This window comes from Panthera leo, chromosome C2 (genome assembly GCF_018350215.1).
Source record: "Panthera leo isolate Ple1 chromosome C2, P.leo_Ple1_pat1.1, whole genome shotgun sequence".
In the NCBI taxonomy this organism is placed as follows: domain Eukaryota; kingdom Metazoa; phylum Chordata; class Mammalia; order Carnivora; family Felidae; genus Panthera; species Panthera leo.
The window spans coordinates 144,118,216-144,136,778 of record NC_056687.1 but is presented as its reverse complement, the minus strand read 5'-3'; the positions used below and the strand labels follow the sequence as shown (position 1 = coordinate 144,136,778).

General features: G+C 35.1%; 1 protein-coding gene across 1 annotated transcript in view; it reads right to left on the bottom strand.

Moving 5' to 3' along the window:
• The window catches only part of ZCWPW2 (zinc finger CW-type and PWWP domain containing 2), an 84,516-nt gene that overhangs the window by 9,401 nt on the left and 56,552 nt on the right, over positions 1–18,563 (bottom strand). Inside the window, 2 exon segments of the mRNA XM_042903632.1 lie at positions 863–930; positions 2,014–2,063. Of these exon segments, the coding sequence (XP_042759566.1) occupies positions 863–930; positions 2,014–2,063 (118 nt within the window).

The following is an 18,563-nucleotide window of genomic DNA, read 5'->3' as shown; positions in this document are numbered from 1 at the left end:
TGAGCAGACTTTTGCCTTTCCACAGCAATATCTGAACTAATCATCGGAGGCAAAGGGACAACTTGGCCAAGAAAAGGCACCTGAGTTAGCAGGAAAGCAGCAGCGGAATACATTTAAGAAGAGATAGAAACAACAGAATTTTGTGGTGGTTTAGGACAGGAACAAGAGGATTTAAAAAAAAAATAACCACTCTGTCCTTCTTCTGACTGCTTTCCTTTCTTTTGATAAGACTAAAAATGAATGGCTGATTTAGCCATTTGAAAGGCAGTGCCATAGGACCTGGGGGTGGCCACAAAGGAGAGGGAATATGGTGTGGGTAACTTCTTGGGGTTTAATGGGCTTTGAAACCTCTGCGTGGCTGCCAAAGTTCCATCTTGCAAATAAGCATTTGCCTACTTTTCAAGACTAACCAAAATGAAGGAAGAGTAAAGTGGTTTTGAAAACTTAAACTTTCTCCCCACATTCGCCCTACCGTGTTCTAATACCAATGGCAATTAATTCAGCTGGAAGCCCCAAGCTGTCGCTTTTCTTCTTTCTCTCCCATTGGCACCCCTAGGCCCCCAATAATTTTGGAATGGGGAGGTCTGGATTTTAATGTATTGATGTAGGTATTTCCTCCCACAACTGCTGGTGCTTTATTTTTAAAAGAAATTAAATACATGACAGAGCCGAATTTGATGCAAGAGAATAGAAACCCAAAGACAACCCAAATACCTAGTATGAAAATTAATACCAAAATGACTCACTAAGAGTTCTCTTATATGTATATATGTACAACATTTTTTTTCTTCAAAGAACGACAACCACATTCGGTAGAATTAGAGGGATATAAGAACCAGAAGCAGGACAGGCCTTCACATACCCACATTTTCCTTTGACATGGCGTCATCTGAACAAACATTTTCGAAAGAGTATTTTAAAAAAGGTTTCCTAGAAAAAGGATTTGACAGAATTAGTTTCAAAAGATTAATCACGTATATTTAAATGGCCATTTATGTATATTCATTGATCATTGTAAATTATGAATATATTTCTTTATCTTGAGGTAATTTTCCTTGGTTTTTTAATACAGTAAGGCAGCATGATGCAGTGAAAAACCAAAGGGGCATAATATTGATCTGAGCCCTCACTAGGTGAAAAGCACTAATGATCTACCAAGTACCTTACATAGGCTTTTTTATGTAATTCTCACCCCGAAAACCTACTAAGTAATTGCTGCTCTCATTTTATAAAGAAACTGAGGCTCTGCAAAATTGAGAAATTTGATGATGTAGGTAATGGTTGAACATGACATGGCTAAATTCTTTCAGACTGCAAAATCCATGCTTTTTCCACTACCTGTGTCACTGATTTAGAGTTAGAAAACATTTGTTCAAATGTATTTTCTCTAGCCATAAGATCTTGAGAAAGCCACTTAATTTCTCTAAGTCATAAAGTTTTCATCTTTTAAATAGAGATGATTATAACATACCCCCTACCTATTTGATGAGGTTACTGTGAAATATAACTAAGATAAGGCAGTAAGTCTTTTTAAAAAAAGGTAATTACTCATCCTCTGAAAAAGGACAAAGAATAAGAGGAAGACTGTCATATCAGAGCCAGTATTTGTCTTTGAGCAGGACTACTCTTAATATAGCACTAATTATCATTCATCAAAAAAATAAACTGTGTGGTTGGTTCAGTGATAAACACTAAAACTTGTCATTGGTGGCTTATCAATTCATTATAAAGACCTGTTTCTGGTTTGCACTATTTTAAACTAAACACCTGCTTCTCATATGGTTGCTCACATGATATTAATCTTATACTGTTCTGGTTCAACATATTTATATAAACATAAAGCTTTCTCCATACTTCTAAGACTATTACTTATCACCTTAATTCTTTTAGAAAATTTTAATGCTTCCCTAGAGAAAAAGAATCAAGAATCAGGGGTAAATGTCATAATAATTAAATCTCTTACACACACTTCAATTTCATCACAATACTTTTCAATTAAAAAAAAACCCATACCTTATCCTTCTTCTAAATTTTGGTTTAGTAGTGTTTCTGGAAACTTGCATCTATCAAATAACAACAAAAGGATGAATTAGTTCAAATGAGACTAGATGAGTTCAGTAAGATAATGAGTCCAAATGGCCCAAGTAATTTAGTCCAGAAGAAAAACTCTGACCTGTAGGTCTCAACCACACCTATAACTCTAAGTCAACCACCTCATTGTCACTACAATTACACCAATCTTCTCAACTTCCAGGAATGGTAGACTAATCCAATATGAATTCCCATCTCCCACATCTACTTCCCTTCCTCACTTCACACACACATAATAATACAAAGTAAAACAATCTTTAAATTTTTATACATGAACGACCTTTTAAAAAAAAAGAACTATTCAGATGCCAGAAACATGTGGAATGCGAAACTATAGACAGGAACTGACATGGTGAAGGCCTACCAAAAGTGTATACCAGGATAGGGCCCAAAGGGCTTGGGATTTTAATGTCTAAGCAAAGATGAGATGAAGGATGTGGAGAAATTGGAACCTCCCTGCATTGTTGAAGGGAAGGTGAAATGGTGGAGCCACCCTGGAATATAACTTGATAGTTCTTCAAGATGCTAAATGTAGAATTGCTATGTGATTCAGCAATTCCATTCCTAGGTATGTACCCAAAAGAAACAAAACTATTATGTCCATACAAGAAAATGTATATAAATGTTCACAACATAATTATTCATAATAGTCAAAAAGTAGAAACAACCATCAATGGAGAGATGATATGTGATCTATCCATACGATGGAATATTATTTAACCTTTAAAAACAATGACTAATTATACTGAAAAATACTAAACATGGGTGAATCTTGAAACCATTTTGCTCAGCGAAAAGTGAAAAAAGTCAGACACAAAGACCACATGTTGTAGGATTCCATTTATCCAAAATGTCCATAAATAGGCAAATCCATAGAGACAGAGAAAGATTAGTAGTTTCCAGGGACTAGGAAAAGGTGGGAAATGGGCAGTGACTGCCAATGGGTATGAGGTTTTCTTTTAGGGTGATGAAAAAATGTTCTAAAATTATAAAGTGGTCTTGGTTGCAAAACTGTGATTATACTAAAAACCACTGAATTGTATACTTAAAAAGAGTGACTAAATTACATCTCAATAAAGGTATAATTTTTTCAAAAACTTGGTGACATGGAAAAATGGAAAGTAAAGAGATAGAATATATCAATGACTAGCAAAAGGAACCCAATGTAGCACTATTACTGTTACAAGAAAGCATAATCAGAGATAAAAAAAAAAGCTATTACCTAATGCAAAAAGAAACAATCCACCTAGAAAGTATAACAGCTCTGACCTGTCTATACATAAAATCTTAGCCTTAAAATATATAAAGCAAAACAGAAAAGAATTACAAGTAGAAACTGATAAATTTACAGTTAAAATGGGATATTTTTATTTACTTCCCATAAAAAACTTATAAAGCAAAAAAATTAGCAAAGAAACAGGAGAATTCAACAATACAAATAATAAGTTGAATCTAATAAACACATATAGAAACTGGCACTGAATAATTAAAGAATACATATTGTTTTCAAGCTTGAAACATTTACAAATTTGACCACCTCTTAGGTCACAAAGGAAGCCTCAAAAATAGTAACCGCTGTTTTAGAGCCATATTCACTGACTAAAATACATTAAGAAATCAAACCCCAAAACATAAGTGAATAAAATTTGTAATCAATTCATAGATGTAGAAGAATTTATACTGTCCCATAAACCTTTCTGTGATAAGAGTTATGATCTATGTCATTTAGGTCAGAGTTCTTGTCTCATATTTTAGTTACTGGTATATGTGACTTAGCTTCTCACTAGGTAGTACATTTGTCTCCATGCCATACCCTGCATGCCATAGGTGCAGATAAAGTGTTCGTGGAACAAATGAATGAGTACGTGTTCAGACAGAGATACAATAAACACAAATATCACAAGGAGAATACAGTGTCAGTGTTCCCGTCCATTCTGAACTGTCCTGTTTGTCGATTTAGGCTTTTAACGAATTCGTACGATTCACCCTCATTTCCTAAGACAGAACCTCAATGCCACTTTCACCTCTATGTTTGTTACCTTCTTTTATTTGTCTTCTCACTTTTATCTGCTAAAGTGAGCAGTGTCTCAGCCCATTTTGTCTAAATCTTTCATAGTTACACTGATCTTAATTTTACTGATCTTGAATTAAGTATCCACACTGCAAGGGTGGGATTTTTTTTTTTTTTTTTAACATACTAAATGTTTAGCAGCTAGCAGAGTGCCATTCATATTGCTATGTTCAAACGCATTAACTATAATGAGATGAAGGTTGAATTTAATAACTCTCAAAACATTATTAAATAGCTTAAATACCTTAAGAAGCATTCAAGGGAAGTTTGTAAAAAAACACTCAGGGAATTCATATTATTATGATGCCAAAAAAATAGGTGTTTTTTTGTGATCTTCAACCTCAAGTTAATATTCAAATATTTTTTCCACCATTTGTGTTATATATATATGAAAGTAAATAAGGTAAAAAGGTATATGGAACTAGATTGTCTAAATCATTGATCTACATCTCTATAAAGACAATGTACAGCTATTATTTTTAACTCATTATTAAGGATCAGCTTAAATTATGTGCATATTTGAGTTTAAAGTGAAAGCGTTGCTACAAGGGGAAAAAAGATTAAGGTAACAAAGTACAAACTATTTCATAGGTATTAATAGAAAGAAATACTGTTAAATAGCTACCATAAATCAGGAAGATTTCTGTTAGAGATAATAAATTCCTTCCTACTTTGTTAAATATTCCACAGCAGCCAAAATGAACTAGTCAGTATCACCAAATGTCCTGTGCTTTCCTGCTCCAGGGCTTTGATAAAATATGACGTGATGGAGAAGAACACTAAATTTGGAATGACAGGATCATGATTTGAATTTAATCCTGGTACTTATTACCTGTATCACTTTTGGTAAGTCACTGACCACTGGAATATCTAGCAAGAGCCTGGTATGAAGTCAACACTTAACAAATATTTTCCAACTAAATGGCTATTCTGCATTTCAGGATATTCTTTTACAACTACTGCTTAAATAAATAAATAAATAAATAAATAAATAAATAAATAACTACCTCAGAGCATTTAGGGGTAAGACGAAATTAAATACCATGCCAGAAAGTATCTAACAGTACTCAACAATTAGTCTATGTTTGATCATTGTTTGTTTAACCTATTAGACTACTCCACTGGATTAGTGTCAGAATTCTATCCTTTTTCCTTAAAGCATATGACAAATGGAACTTATTAGCACTTTGGTATGGTTGGACTTATGGTCCATTCGTTTCCCAAGGTTGCCATAACAAATTACCATGAACTTGGTAAAGCATCAGAAATTGATTTTGTTATAGGGCTGTAGGATAGAAGTATGTCTCTTATGGACAGACTCTTTTGTGTGTGTGTGTTTGAAAAAAAAAATGTTTATTTATTTTGAGAGAGAGAGAGAGAGAGAGAATGAGGAGGGGAGGGGCAGAGAGAGAGAGATAGAGAATCCCAAGCAAGCTCCACAGTGTCAGCACAGAGCCCAATATGGAGTTCGATCCCACGAATCAGGAGATCATGACTTGAACTGAAATCAACAGTCAGATGCATAACTGACTGAGCCACCCAGGTGCCCCTGGACAGACCCTTAAGGACAATTTCCTTGGGTTAGGATCCACCTAATTCAGGATGATTTCATATAAAAATCCTTACCTTAATTACATCTGCAATGATCCTTATTCCAAATAAGGTCACATTCTGAGGTTCCTGGTACTTTTGGGGGCTGCTATTCACCCACAAGTAGATACTATAATCTTTATCTATTCCACCCCTTCCACTTCTCTTCCTGTGTTACACTGCTGATTCTCCTATGTCGTCGAGCCCCAGGCTATTCAGAGTCAGGACCACCATGTGAGAATCAGCAACAACTGAGAGTTTGTTAGACATACAAATTCTAATGTCCATCCTAGGCCTACTGTGGGGTCCAGAAATCCATATTTAAAGAAGCTATTCAGATGACTTGTATGCAAACTGGAGTTTTTCAGGCATTAGTCTATCTAGCCCACACCCATCCATACAAATATGTTATATATTGTCATTGATTATAAGGAAACTAAAGCAAGTATTAATTCTTTTCTTGTTAGATCTAAAAAAAAACAAGAGACATACATAAAGAGGGCAAATGCCATTTACTGTGAAAAAACGTGTGTGTGTGTGTGTGTGCATATATATAATGATAATTAGGATTACTGGCTTGAATTGCAAGTGATAGAAGTGCCTCTAATTGCCAAGATCAGATAATCCATAGGAATTGTGTTTACATCAGATTTATATAATCTTCATAAAGTGACTTGACATTGTCCATTTCCTTAAATCACTATTCATCTAAATGAAAATCATTTTATTTTTAAGAACAAGTTTGTTAGCTGTGTTAAATCCGAGAACATAAAATTTTGATTCAGCATTTTATGCTCATAGAAGACATAAATATGTTTTGTAACCTTCCATTGAGAGTAATTATCAGTCAATGATCACTAAAGAGATGCTTACTTTGACAGAATTTCCAAACACGAACCTGTGCCTTGAATAATGTACACAAACTCCTTGTCAAAAGTTATCATATAGAAGGAAATGCCAATATTCTCATTTCCCTTTGGAAAATCTACTGGGAAAGTATGCTTGGAATAAGGATGAAAACCAGTTTTATGCAGCATTGTAAGTGGTGGTTATTACTTAATCTGAGTATCTGGAGAGTACAAATAATAAAGTGAAGTCTTCGGACCTAGATAATGACTGTTTTTTTTAATCTTCTTTGAAGAGGGGGAAAGTTAAATAATCATTTTCTAGATCTATTTTAAACACGATTTTAATAGAGAGAATACAAATCTAGTGCTTCTTACATAAATGTCAGTCAATTACCATATGCTCCAGTCCAGTCACTCTCACTAGAGTTCAGTATTCCTGCAAGATTTGGACAATATCAGAGATCAGTCCTTGGCAATATGACTTATAAATATCTTGCTGTCCCCTGCACTATCTTTAGCCATGTCTAAGTTCTCACTAAAGTACTGTGGATTTCTCTGCTTTGAGGGGCTTAGCAGAGAAAACACTGGAGTGTGTACTCAAGCAGTGAGCTGAGACACAGGAGAATATTTTCCCTAAAAATAGAAGTTGACCACTAGACCACCTTAAATAGAAGGCATGAAAGACTTTCTATTAACACCTCCCAATCCTGGCTGAGGATACAAGTAACAGCATACTTCAAGAAACTCTATGACTAGCTACTTCACGGACAATTTTTAAAGTCTTGGACTTAATTTTTTTAAATAGTTTTTGACTATCTATAGCAGGGATATAACATATAAATTCACTATGGTTTTTAAAAAAATAGGAAAGATTTCAATTATATCTATAAAGAGATTAAGAATACTAAAAGCCAATAAAAACAGGGTGTCTAGAGACTCAAAGACCCCCATGAAAAGCAGCACTTATGTCACAGTTGTTTATCTGATTAAATGGTACCAGTAAATTAGATTATTTCACCTCTATTTTGATATTCTAAGAATCCAAGTCAGTTGCAAACAATTCCTATTTGCACATAGTTTTTCCTAAAGCAAGAGGAATGTTAGGATAACATAGAGTCTCTAAGGAAGACTTCCCAGAATTGACATACAGGCCTACCTTGAAGATATTATAGGTTCAGTTTTAGACCACCGCAACAAAGTGAATATTGCAATAAAGTGAGTCAAATTAATTTTTTGGTTTCCCAGTGCATATAAAAATTATATTTACACCATACTGTAGTCTATTAAGCATACAAGAACATTATGCCTATGAAAACAATGTACATACCTTAATTAAAATACACTTTAGGGACACCTGGGTGTCTTTTAAGCACCCGACTTGGTTTTGGATAATGATCTGACAGTTCATGCGCGAGTCCCACATAGGGGTCTGCGCTGACAGGGTGGAGACTTCTTGGGATTCTCTCTCTCCCTCTCTCTCTCTGCCCCACTCCCACTTGCATGTGCACATGCATGCTACCCCCTCTCAAAATAAATAAATAAACATTAAAAAAACACTTTATTGCTAAAAATGCTAATCATCATCTGACTTTTCAGTGAAACCTAATCTTTTTCCTGGTGGAGGGTCTTGCCTCAATGTTGACGGCTGCAGACTGATCACAGTAGTGACTGTTGAAGGCTGAGATGGCTGTGGCAATTTCTTAAAATAAGGCAACAATGAAGTTTGCCACATCAATTGACTCTTCCTTTCACAAACAATTTCTCTGTAGTATGTGATGCTGTTTGACAGCATTTTACCCATAACGGAACTTTCAAAATTGGAGTCAATCCTCTCAAACCCTGCCACTGCTTTATCAGCTACATTTATGTACTATTCTAAATCCTCTGTCATCATTTCAACAATCTTCACAGCATCTATGCCAGGAGTAGATTCCATCTCAAGAAACCAGTTTCTCTGCTCATCCATAACAAGCAACTCCTCAGTTGTTCAAGCTTTATCATGAGATTACAGCAATTCAGTCCCACCTTCAGGCTCCACTTCTAATTCTAGTTCTTTTGCTATTTCCACTATATCTGCAGTGACTTTCCCCAGTGAGGTCTTGAATAACTCAGTGTCACCCATGAGGATTATAATCAACTTCTTCCAAACTCCTGTTAATGTTGATATTTTGACCTCTTCCCATAAATCACAAATGTTCTTAATGACATTTAGAATAGTAAATCTTTCCCAAAAGGTTTTCAATTTACTTTGCCCAGATCCATCAGAGGAATCACCCTCTATGGCAACGATAGCCTTGTGAAATGTATATCTTAAATAATAAGACTTGAAAGTTGAAATTACTCCTTGACCCATGGGCTACAGAACGGATGTTGAATTAGCAGGCATGAAATCAACATTACTGTCATCGTACATCTCCATTATAGATCTTGGGTGACTATATGCATTGTCAATGAGCAGTAATATTTTAAAAGGAATCATTTTTTTCTGAGCAGTAGGTCTCAACAGTGGGCTTCAAATATTCAGTAAAACATATTGTAAATAGATGTGCTGTCATCCAGGCTTTGTTGTTCCATTTATAGAGCACAGGCAGAGCAGATAATTTAGCATAATTCTTAAGGGCCCTAGAATTTTTAGACTGGTAAGTGAACATAGGCTTCAGCTGAAAGCCACCAGGTGCAATAGCCCCTAAGAAGAGAGTCAGCCTACCTTTGAAGGTTTGAAGCCAGGCACTGACCTCTCTCCAGCTATGAAAGTCCTAGATGGCATCTTCTTCCACTATATATAAGGCTATTTCATCTATAGCGAAAATCAGTTGCTTAATGGAGCCGCCTTCAAAAATTATGCTAGCTAGATCTTCTAGATAACTTGCTATGGCTTCTACATTAGCACTTAGTGCTTTACCTTGCAATTTTATGTTATAAAGATACCTTCTTTCCTTCAACCTTATGAACCAATCTCTGCTAGTTTCAACTGTTTCCTCTATAGCTTCCTCACCTCTCCAGCCTTTGTAGAATTGAAGACAGGGCCTGGATTAGGCTTTGGCTTAAGGGAATGTTATGATTGGTTTGATCTTCTATCCAGAGCACTAAACTTTCTACGTATCAGCAATAAGACTGTTTTATTTTCTTATCATTCATGTGTTCACTAGAGTAGCATTTTGATTTCCTTCAAAAACTCTTCCTTTGCATTCACAACTTGGCTGTTTGGTATAAGAGGCCAAACCTTCGGCCTGTCTCAGCTTTTGACAGGCCTTTCTCATTAAGCTGAATCATTTGTAGCTTTGGATTTAAGGTGAGAGACCTGTAATTCTACCTTTCACTTGAACACTGAGAGGCCACGATAGGGCTATTAACTGGCCTAATTTCAATACTATGCGTTTCAGGGAACAGGGAGGCCCAAGGACAGGGATGGTAGACAAAGAGGGTAATGGATGGTCATTGGAGCAGTCAGAACACGTTTATCAATTAAGTTTACTGTCTTACCCAGGCATGATTTCTGACACCCCAAAACAATTACAATAGTAACATCAAAGGTCACTGAACACAGATCAGCGTCACAAATATAATAATAATGAAAAAGTTTAAATATTGCAAGGATTACCGAAATGTGACACAGAGATAGGCAGAGAACAAATGCTGTTGGCAAATTGGCGCCAACACACTTACTCAATGCAAGGTTGCCACAAATCTTCAATTTGTTAAAAAACACAACATCTGTGATGTGCAATAGAAAAAAGTGCAATGAAATGAGGTATGCCTGCATTTCAATTAAATGCTAAAAAAGCTGATGCGTGAGAGCATCCAATGTTATAGTACCCATATTACACCTTTGTTCTGGATAAAAGAATGAACATTGAGAGCTTCATTATCTGTTTCTTTGCTCCATCGGCTTGAGTGGTCAAGATAACCAGCCTGATTATTTGACCCACGGACACTGTCAAATCTTCTGAGCCTTTATCCTCAGCATTGCGCAAAAGAAGATGATCTCTCTTCCATGTTGGAATACATAGACTCTACACAAGAGCATAATTAAAAAAATATATTCTTTAAGAAATTTTGTCTAGATCCAAGTCTTTAAATCAACTCTCTGAGGATTTCAGAAGTTGAAATGGAAGACATTCTTGCACTTACATTCATGGGAGGGCATGGAGGATATATCTCCCTTTAATCTGTATGACTATGTATGTCCCCACTATGTAGGGGGCATACAGATTTAAGATGTGTGCCTAATATATGTATTTCATGATACAGCAAATTATTTTGGGATCAAAGTGAAGGTATTAAATACACAAGCAAAAAGAAAGATAAATATCATTTCAAAGTCATTATAATTTTAAGGGATTAAAAGGTAATAATTTATAGGTCTTCAAGAAGGCAAGAGGGTTGTTGCATTGTCTAATATAAATGAAAAGTTGGAAGGCTTGTTGGAAGAAGCCAAATGTTTATAAATTTGAAATTACAGATGAATTCTAATACGTTATGAGTCAATTCTCCTAATTTTCACTGACATTTTATTTTTTCCAATGATAACTCTTTCCCTTTGCAAATAGAAAAACAGTAGTTATTACTATTAGGCATAGAAAGATCATTTAATATCTAGTGCAATACCTACAGTCCATAAAATACAAACTCATTATTCAAATTCCTATTATACATTAAATCAATAACCACTCTCTATTTATTACTAACATTGTTTTTGGTTTTAATGGAATGGGATAAGGAAGGTGATGGCGGATGAGACATATTCCAAGCTTTAGAAGAAAAACAGATTCATCTTGTATATAGGTTGATGTTGGAGACGTGACCGATGGGTCTCTGAATCAGAAAGAAAAGATAATACTTGTAATGAATATAATCAGCAAAATAAGTGGAAGAAAGCTGCATAACATAACCTTTAGTTCCAAATAACAAAAAGGACAATACCTAGAAACTTCATGGGATAACCAGGACTCAACATGAAGAGATTTTTGTTCTTAACAAAAGAGCAATCACATTTTGTAGAATTATCTCTATTGCCTTCTGGCTCAACATTAAAATATAGAGTAGAAAACAGAGAGAGTAATAGTTGAAAAGTTTCGAATTTTTTTAAGTATGTAAGAACTCAAATTCCAAGTGAATTAATATTTTGAGTGAATGTTTCAATGGGTATTATGTATACAGAAGCAAAAACTATTCTGTTCAACACTTCTATTATTTTAGTGTCAACATTCAAAAATGATACTTTTTGTTTGTTTTCAGTAATTGGGACAAAAACAATTTTTAAAAGAGAGAAAATTATTGATAAACATAAATTTCTGTTTACCAAGTACCACATCTGCGTAACAAACCTTGAATTTTCTCAGATAATCACTGCACTGGAAAAATTACTGGTTTAAGAAGGCATCACCAATATTCCTCTCCACTTGCACCTTCTACAGCACCCCTGAGAACTACAACCCCAACAACAACAGGCAGCCCAACAGCCCTGAGATGGTCAAGATGCCTTGAATAGCCAGCTGCTAGCCAACGCATCTTCCACAGCAAGCAAGTCCCGTGAACTTGGAGAATAGCATGCATGACCTTCACACTAGGACACTGTTGCTTCATCTCCAGGGAAGATAAGGCACATTTCCCCCCTACCCCCCAACTCCCACTGACCATCTTATTGGAATGACAAGGAGACAAATTTGGCTAAAGTCAGATCCATGGACTGAAAGTCAAAGCAAAGAAAGAGTTAGGCAACTGGCCTATCTATGGAAAGGTGAACGACACCCACAAAGAATCCAAAAGGAAACCAAATGAGTTTTGAATTCTGACTGTGACTCTTCCCAAGGGGTTCTTCTGCTTACTATTCTTTTCAGAGATTTCTCTCTGCCTGGGGCTAGAAGCCAGCAGTAAGGATCTATTATAATATTTATCTTTGGGGAAAGATGCATATAAAGCTAGTGAATCAAGTGAGTTGCAGTACATGAATTCCATATTAACAGCAAGCTTATTAATTAACACAAATATTTAGACATCTAGTCATAAAATATAAGCAACTTATACTGTAACTGGGCTAATGAAAATTTCCTGCTTTAGTATAAAGAATTTTTGCAATAATTTTAGGGGAAAATATTTTTTTCATCAGAAAATATAATAGCCTAATTTCCTCATACAGAAATGTATAAATCAAGAGAGTGATCATTAATTTTGTCTTTCAAAGTGTTACAAGTTAAAGTCTTGGCATTAATAAAAGCAAAGTGTTAGGACAAAAAGATACCCATACATGCACATTATAATCTCTGTATATAAGCCAAATTAGAAAGCCAAATGACAAAGAGATCCTTTTCCAATTAGTAACAATATCTGAGATAGCCTTAATTGGAAATATATAAAATTTTACACTAAAAAAAAAACTAAAGAGAAATGAATAGACAGACAGTTATGTTTCTGCATGTGTTTATTTAGTATTATAAACATGTACTTTTTCCCTAAATTAATACAGAGATTTTCTACAATGCCAATCATCATCTCAACAGAATTCTTCTCGGGACTTCACTAAATAACTCTAAAGTTCATTTGTGTGTAGTTGAAGCTATTTAAATTGTGCCTTTATTTGGGCTGCTAAAGGAAAGGCAAGATAGAGTAGGGTGAACTGTTCAGGATTGGCTAGTTTGAATAATTCTGGAGGGCTCTGGCCTATCGGAATGGTCTCCAGTTGCCTGGTACTTGATTCTGGGATGATTTAGGGCAATGGAAATAATGGCTTCATGTTTCAGAGTTTGGTAAGAAGGTGGTTGAGGGATATGGGTTTGGGACTGGTTGGTTTGCCTATGAAAGATGTACCCTTTGCTACCTAAAAGGGGCAGTCCTTCGCCCACTAGAAAGGTTTTTTTAAATGGCAAAACATCATAATATACAGAAAACATGTACATACATACATACACACACGTATACACAGACACAATACAAACTGAAAAAGTAAACAGACAAAAACCAGGAAAACAATTTTTGAAAAATTACAGTCATGAAGGATCACGAATTCACACATTAAAGATAAACAATAATTAAAGCAATTTGAAATCTGTTTTAAGACCAGATAGATTGGGGCGCCTGGGTGGCTCAGTTGGTTGAGGATTTGACTCTTGATCATGGCTCAGGTCATGATCTCACGGCTGGTGATTTCAAACCCTGCCTTGGGCTGTGTGCTGACAATGCAGAGCCTGCTTGGGATGCTCTCTCTTCCTCTCTCTCTGCCCCTTCCCTGCCTGTGCTGGTGTGTGCATGTTCTCTCTTTCTCTCTCTCTCTCTCAAAACTAAATAAATAAACTTAAAATACAGAGACCAGATAGATGAATAGATATAGAAATAGGTATTTTGACATGTTAAATGTCATGTGTTACTTTATGAAGAAGATATATTATACATTATAAAGAAGATTCAAAACAGTAAAGAAGGGAAAGATTACTTGTTAGTCAATAAATGGTATCGGAGGGACACCTGGGTGGCTCAGGTTAAGCATCCGACTCCTGGTTTTGGCTCAGTACATGATCTCATGGTTTCGTGAGTTCAAGCCATGTGTCGGGCCCTGCGATGACATTATGGAGCCTTCTTGGGATTCTCTCTCTCCCTCTCTCTCTATCCCTTCCCCACTCATACTGTCTCTGTCTCCCTCAAAATAAATAAACTTAAAAAAATTCAATGAATGGTATTGGAATAACTAGCAGTATAGGGGAGGAAAAATGTCTTTTTCCTCTATCTTTCTAAGTTCTCAGTTGGGGCCCCTGTAACAAAAAAATAGATTAACAAGAGAAAAGCATACGGATTTATCTAATTTAAGTTTTATGTGACCTAGGAGCCTTCATTAAGAACATGAAGACCCAAAGAAGCAGTTAAACCTGAGAGTTTTTATGCTACGCTTGAAGAGTGGAAGGTCGTGGGAATATGTGACAGGACAGGAAAGGGTAGGAGCTAATTGCAGTAAACTGTGGGAAGCAGTAAGGCTTATTCCCTCAGATTCCTCTTGGGCTCCCTTTGTCTTCAGAGGCAAGAATGCTCCTTTTCTTCCAGTCTAGGGATGACATCTCACATGAGGCTCTTATAACCTGCTCCGGGGAAAGTCAGAAAATCCTTCCCGCACCTGCCATTTCACAAATTCCTTCTGCTTGAAATACTCAATATACCAAGATGCCATATTTGGGGGTGGCATGTCCTGAACCCCATCATTAGCAAGTTGTGTAAAACTTTTACACCCTATTCTCATACCTCATATAAAAATAAATCCATATTCCCATAATAATAGGAAAATGCATAAAGCTATGAAATGCATAAAGGACATACCACTGTGCTTTGCGCTTTACACAAATTGTCAGAGCAGTCTTACTTTGCAATACTTCCATTCTTCCCACTTACCAGGAGGAGACTGAGAGCTTAGAGGTAAGCAGCTAACTTAAGACCACACTGCTAGAAGGTGACAGAGCCAGGATACCTTGACAGTCTACCTCTAGATGTCCTCTTCCTTACTCACTCTACTGCATTAGTATCTATGAAGTCTATGCTAAGTAATAAATAAAAAATCTCAGAAATGTAGATGTGAGCACACCACATACAAATACTTCTGTATTTCCAGGAAAAAAATGACAGAAAAGCAAGCATATATTGAAACTATGACAAAAAATTAATATTTTCATTACTAGTATATAAAATGTTCATCTAGGGGGGCCTGGGTGGCTCAGTTGGTTAAGTGTCTGACTTCAGCTCAGGTCATGATCTCACAGTCTGTGAGTTCGAGCCCCGCGTCAGGCTCTGTGCTGACAGCTCGGAGCCTGGAGCCTGCTTCAGATTCTGTGTCTCCCTCTCTCTCTTCCCCTCCCCTGCTCATGCTCTGTCTCTCTCTGTCTCAAAAATAAATAAAAACATTTTAAAAAATTAAAAAATAAAAAATAAATAAAATGTTCATATAAATTTGTAAGAAAATATTAAGAACTCAGACACAATTTACCTCAAGTCAAAGAAATGCAAATTAAAAGAATAAAGTATGATGTACCCTGGCAACAAAATCTTTATGTAATAACACCTGTCGATGACTGTGGCGTTTGCATGCACTGCTGGTGAGACTGAACAACCTGACATGTTCCTATTTATTGTCCTAGGGATCCTTCTACTGGGAATTATCAGAAGGAAACAAAACAGGTGGTGGGAAAGCAAGCAATATTCACAGAGATTTGCATCAAAGTGTGACCAACTGCAATAGGAGAAAGATGAAATGAATCATAACATATTTTAATAAAGGGCAGTCTTTTAAATCATGTCACAAAAGCTCTAAAGTCCTAAAAGAAAAAGTTTTACTATATATAAGCACAGCAAGAGAACTAGAAAAAAACTTAAAAGGAAAACTGAAAAAATGTTTGCAGCATATTAACAAAATATTAAGGATCAATATCTAAAGAGAGCACCTACAAATCGAGAGAGAGAGAGAGAGAGAGAGAGAGAGAGAGAGAGGCCAGCCTATGGAAGAAACGGGCGGGAGTATAAATAGGCAGTTTTCAGAAGAAATATAATGTCCAATAAGTACATTAAACAATGCTCAACTTCATTAAAATAAAAAAAATAAGTAACAGCAAATGAAAGTAACAATGACATGTTTTTCACCTTTTAAATATTGGCAAATATGTAAAGATTGGTGATATCTAAAGCTGGCAAGAGAGTGAGAAAAGCATTGGTAAGAATATTCAGATATAGCTGTTTTGAAAAGAATTTGACAGTACTTTACTAGAATTTTTAACTTTTATTTGGAAATAATTTTAGAATTGCAGAAAATTGCATATTAGCTCAAAAGAGTTCCCATATATCCTTCACCCTGCTTCCCCTAATGTTGTTAACATTACACACATCATAGTCCAATTATCAAAACAAAAAATTAACATTGCTATAAAATTCTTAACTAAATAAAGATCTAATTCAAATTTCATCGGTTTTTCCATTGACGTCCTTTTTTTCGTTTCAGGATCCAACTAGGATCACACATTACGTTTGGTTGTTACGGCCTTTTGTTTCCTTCAATATGTAACAATATTTCAATCTTTCCTTATATATAACCAGATTTTAAACAACCACATCATTTACCCGAGCAATTTCACTTACAGGAATTATTCTGTTGAAATTTGTGCACAAATGAGCAAAAATGGACAAGGATGCTTATTTCCAGATTTTGAAATCCTGAAATGTTAGAGGTGAAGTAACAAGCGGGAAGAAAATGACTTATCCTTTCCACTTTAAACACTTTTGTATTCCTTGGTATTTTTTCCCTAGTATGTATTACGTAAGTTTATAATAAAAATACAATAAAACAAATTATAAAGAAAAAAGACTGTTAATGGCTAGAGTTGGCATGTTAAAGCGGTCTCGATATTCTCTTACACTAATAACAGGACAGTAATTGGTAAAATAATGTTGGGGAATATTTTGGATGGGAGATGTTTAACAATTTGGCAAAATTTAAAATGTGCCTACTCTTTGAACCAGCAAGCCCTCTTCTAGAAATTTTTAGTGTAGAAATACTTACAGAAACATTTAAAGAGGTTTGTATATAATGATGTTGCTGCATTTTTATTTATAATTTTACTAATTGAGAATCAACCTAAATGTCCAAGAGAGTGTTCTACATGAAGACATTTCCATAAAATTATATGCTATGCTACTGGGTAAGACCTGGTAAATCTCTGACTTGAAAAGATGTCCAAAATATATTATTATTATTATTTATTTATTTATTTTTTTAAATATTTATTTATTTTTGAGACAGGGAGACAGAGTGTGAGCAGGGGAGGGGCAGAGAGAGAGGGAGACACAGAATCTGAAGCAGGCTCCAGGCTCTGAGATGTCAGCACAGAGCCCAAAGCAGAGCTCTAACCCATGAACTGTGAGATCCTGACCTGAGCCAAAGTTGGACACTTAACCGACGGAGCCCCCCAGGCGCCCCCACAATATATTATTGAATGAAAAAAGTTTAATTCATTTATGTTAATAAAGTACATATATGTATACATATACATATTTTATTTATTCATAAGCATTTATTTGTGCACATGATACATATATCTATACATGCATAAAGTATATAAAACTATTAACAGTTGCTTTTCTTTTAAAATTGAAATTATAGCTGGGAAAGGGTTTATACCTATTTTTTGTGTTTAAAAATTTTTTTTAAATACTTATTTATTTTTGAGGGAGAGACAGCGCTTGAGTGGGGGAGCGACATAGAGAAAGGGAGACACAGAATCTGAAGCAGGGCTTGAAACTATGAAACATAAGATCATGACCTGAGCTGAAGTCGGACGCTTAAGTGACTAAGCCACCCAGGTGCCCCTATTTTTTGTTTTTTTCACAATGCTATTTCTCTAATTAAAAACAAAACAAAACAAAACAAAACAAAACAAAAAACCTCTTAAAAGTATTAAGAATGGTAAAACAACATGAAAAAGATTTGTGATGTAATGCATAAATGAAAACAATAATGGTACATTACTCAATGATTAAAGCCATGCAAATAAACATATGCATATAGAAATAACTGTAAACAAATGCATAAAATTAATTAAAAATTATAATTGAGGGGATGGATTTTGGATGATTTAAAAATTCTGTTCTCCAAATACAATGTTATTATATTACTTCGAAAAAAATTATATTATGATTAAAATGTTGGACTTCCTTTAAAAAAAGACTTACATAATCTTAACTATCTAATAGACTATGATGTTATTATAAGTCTGAAAATTTTAAATATTCTTAAATCCTTCCTATTTCTAAGAAGAAATTAGAGAAGTACTAGGCATTTATTAAACAAGTACCTACTAAAATGTAGTAAACTCTATGCTGTTTTAATTGCTTTTCATGTTAATCTTTATAACAACCATACAAGGTAATTCTTATTGTTCCCAAATCAGAGATTAATCCAATGAGGCACAAAGATGTTAACTTGCCTAAGGTCACACAAC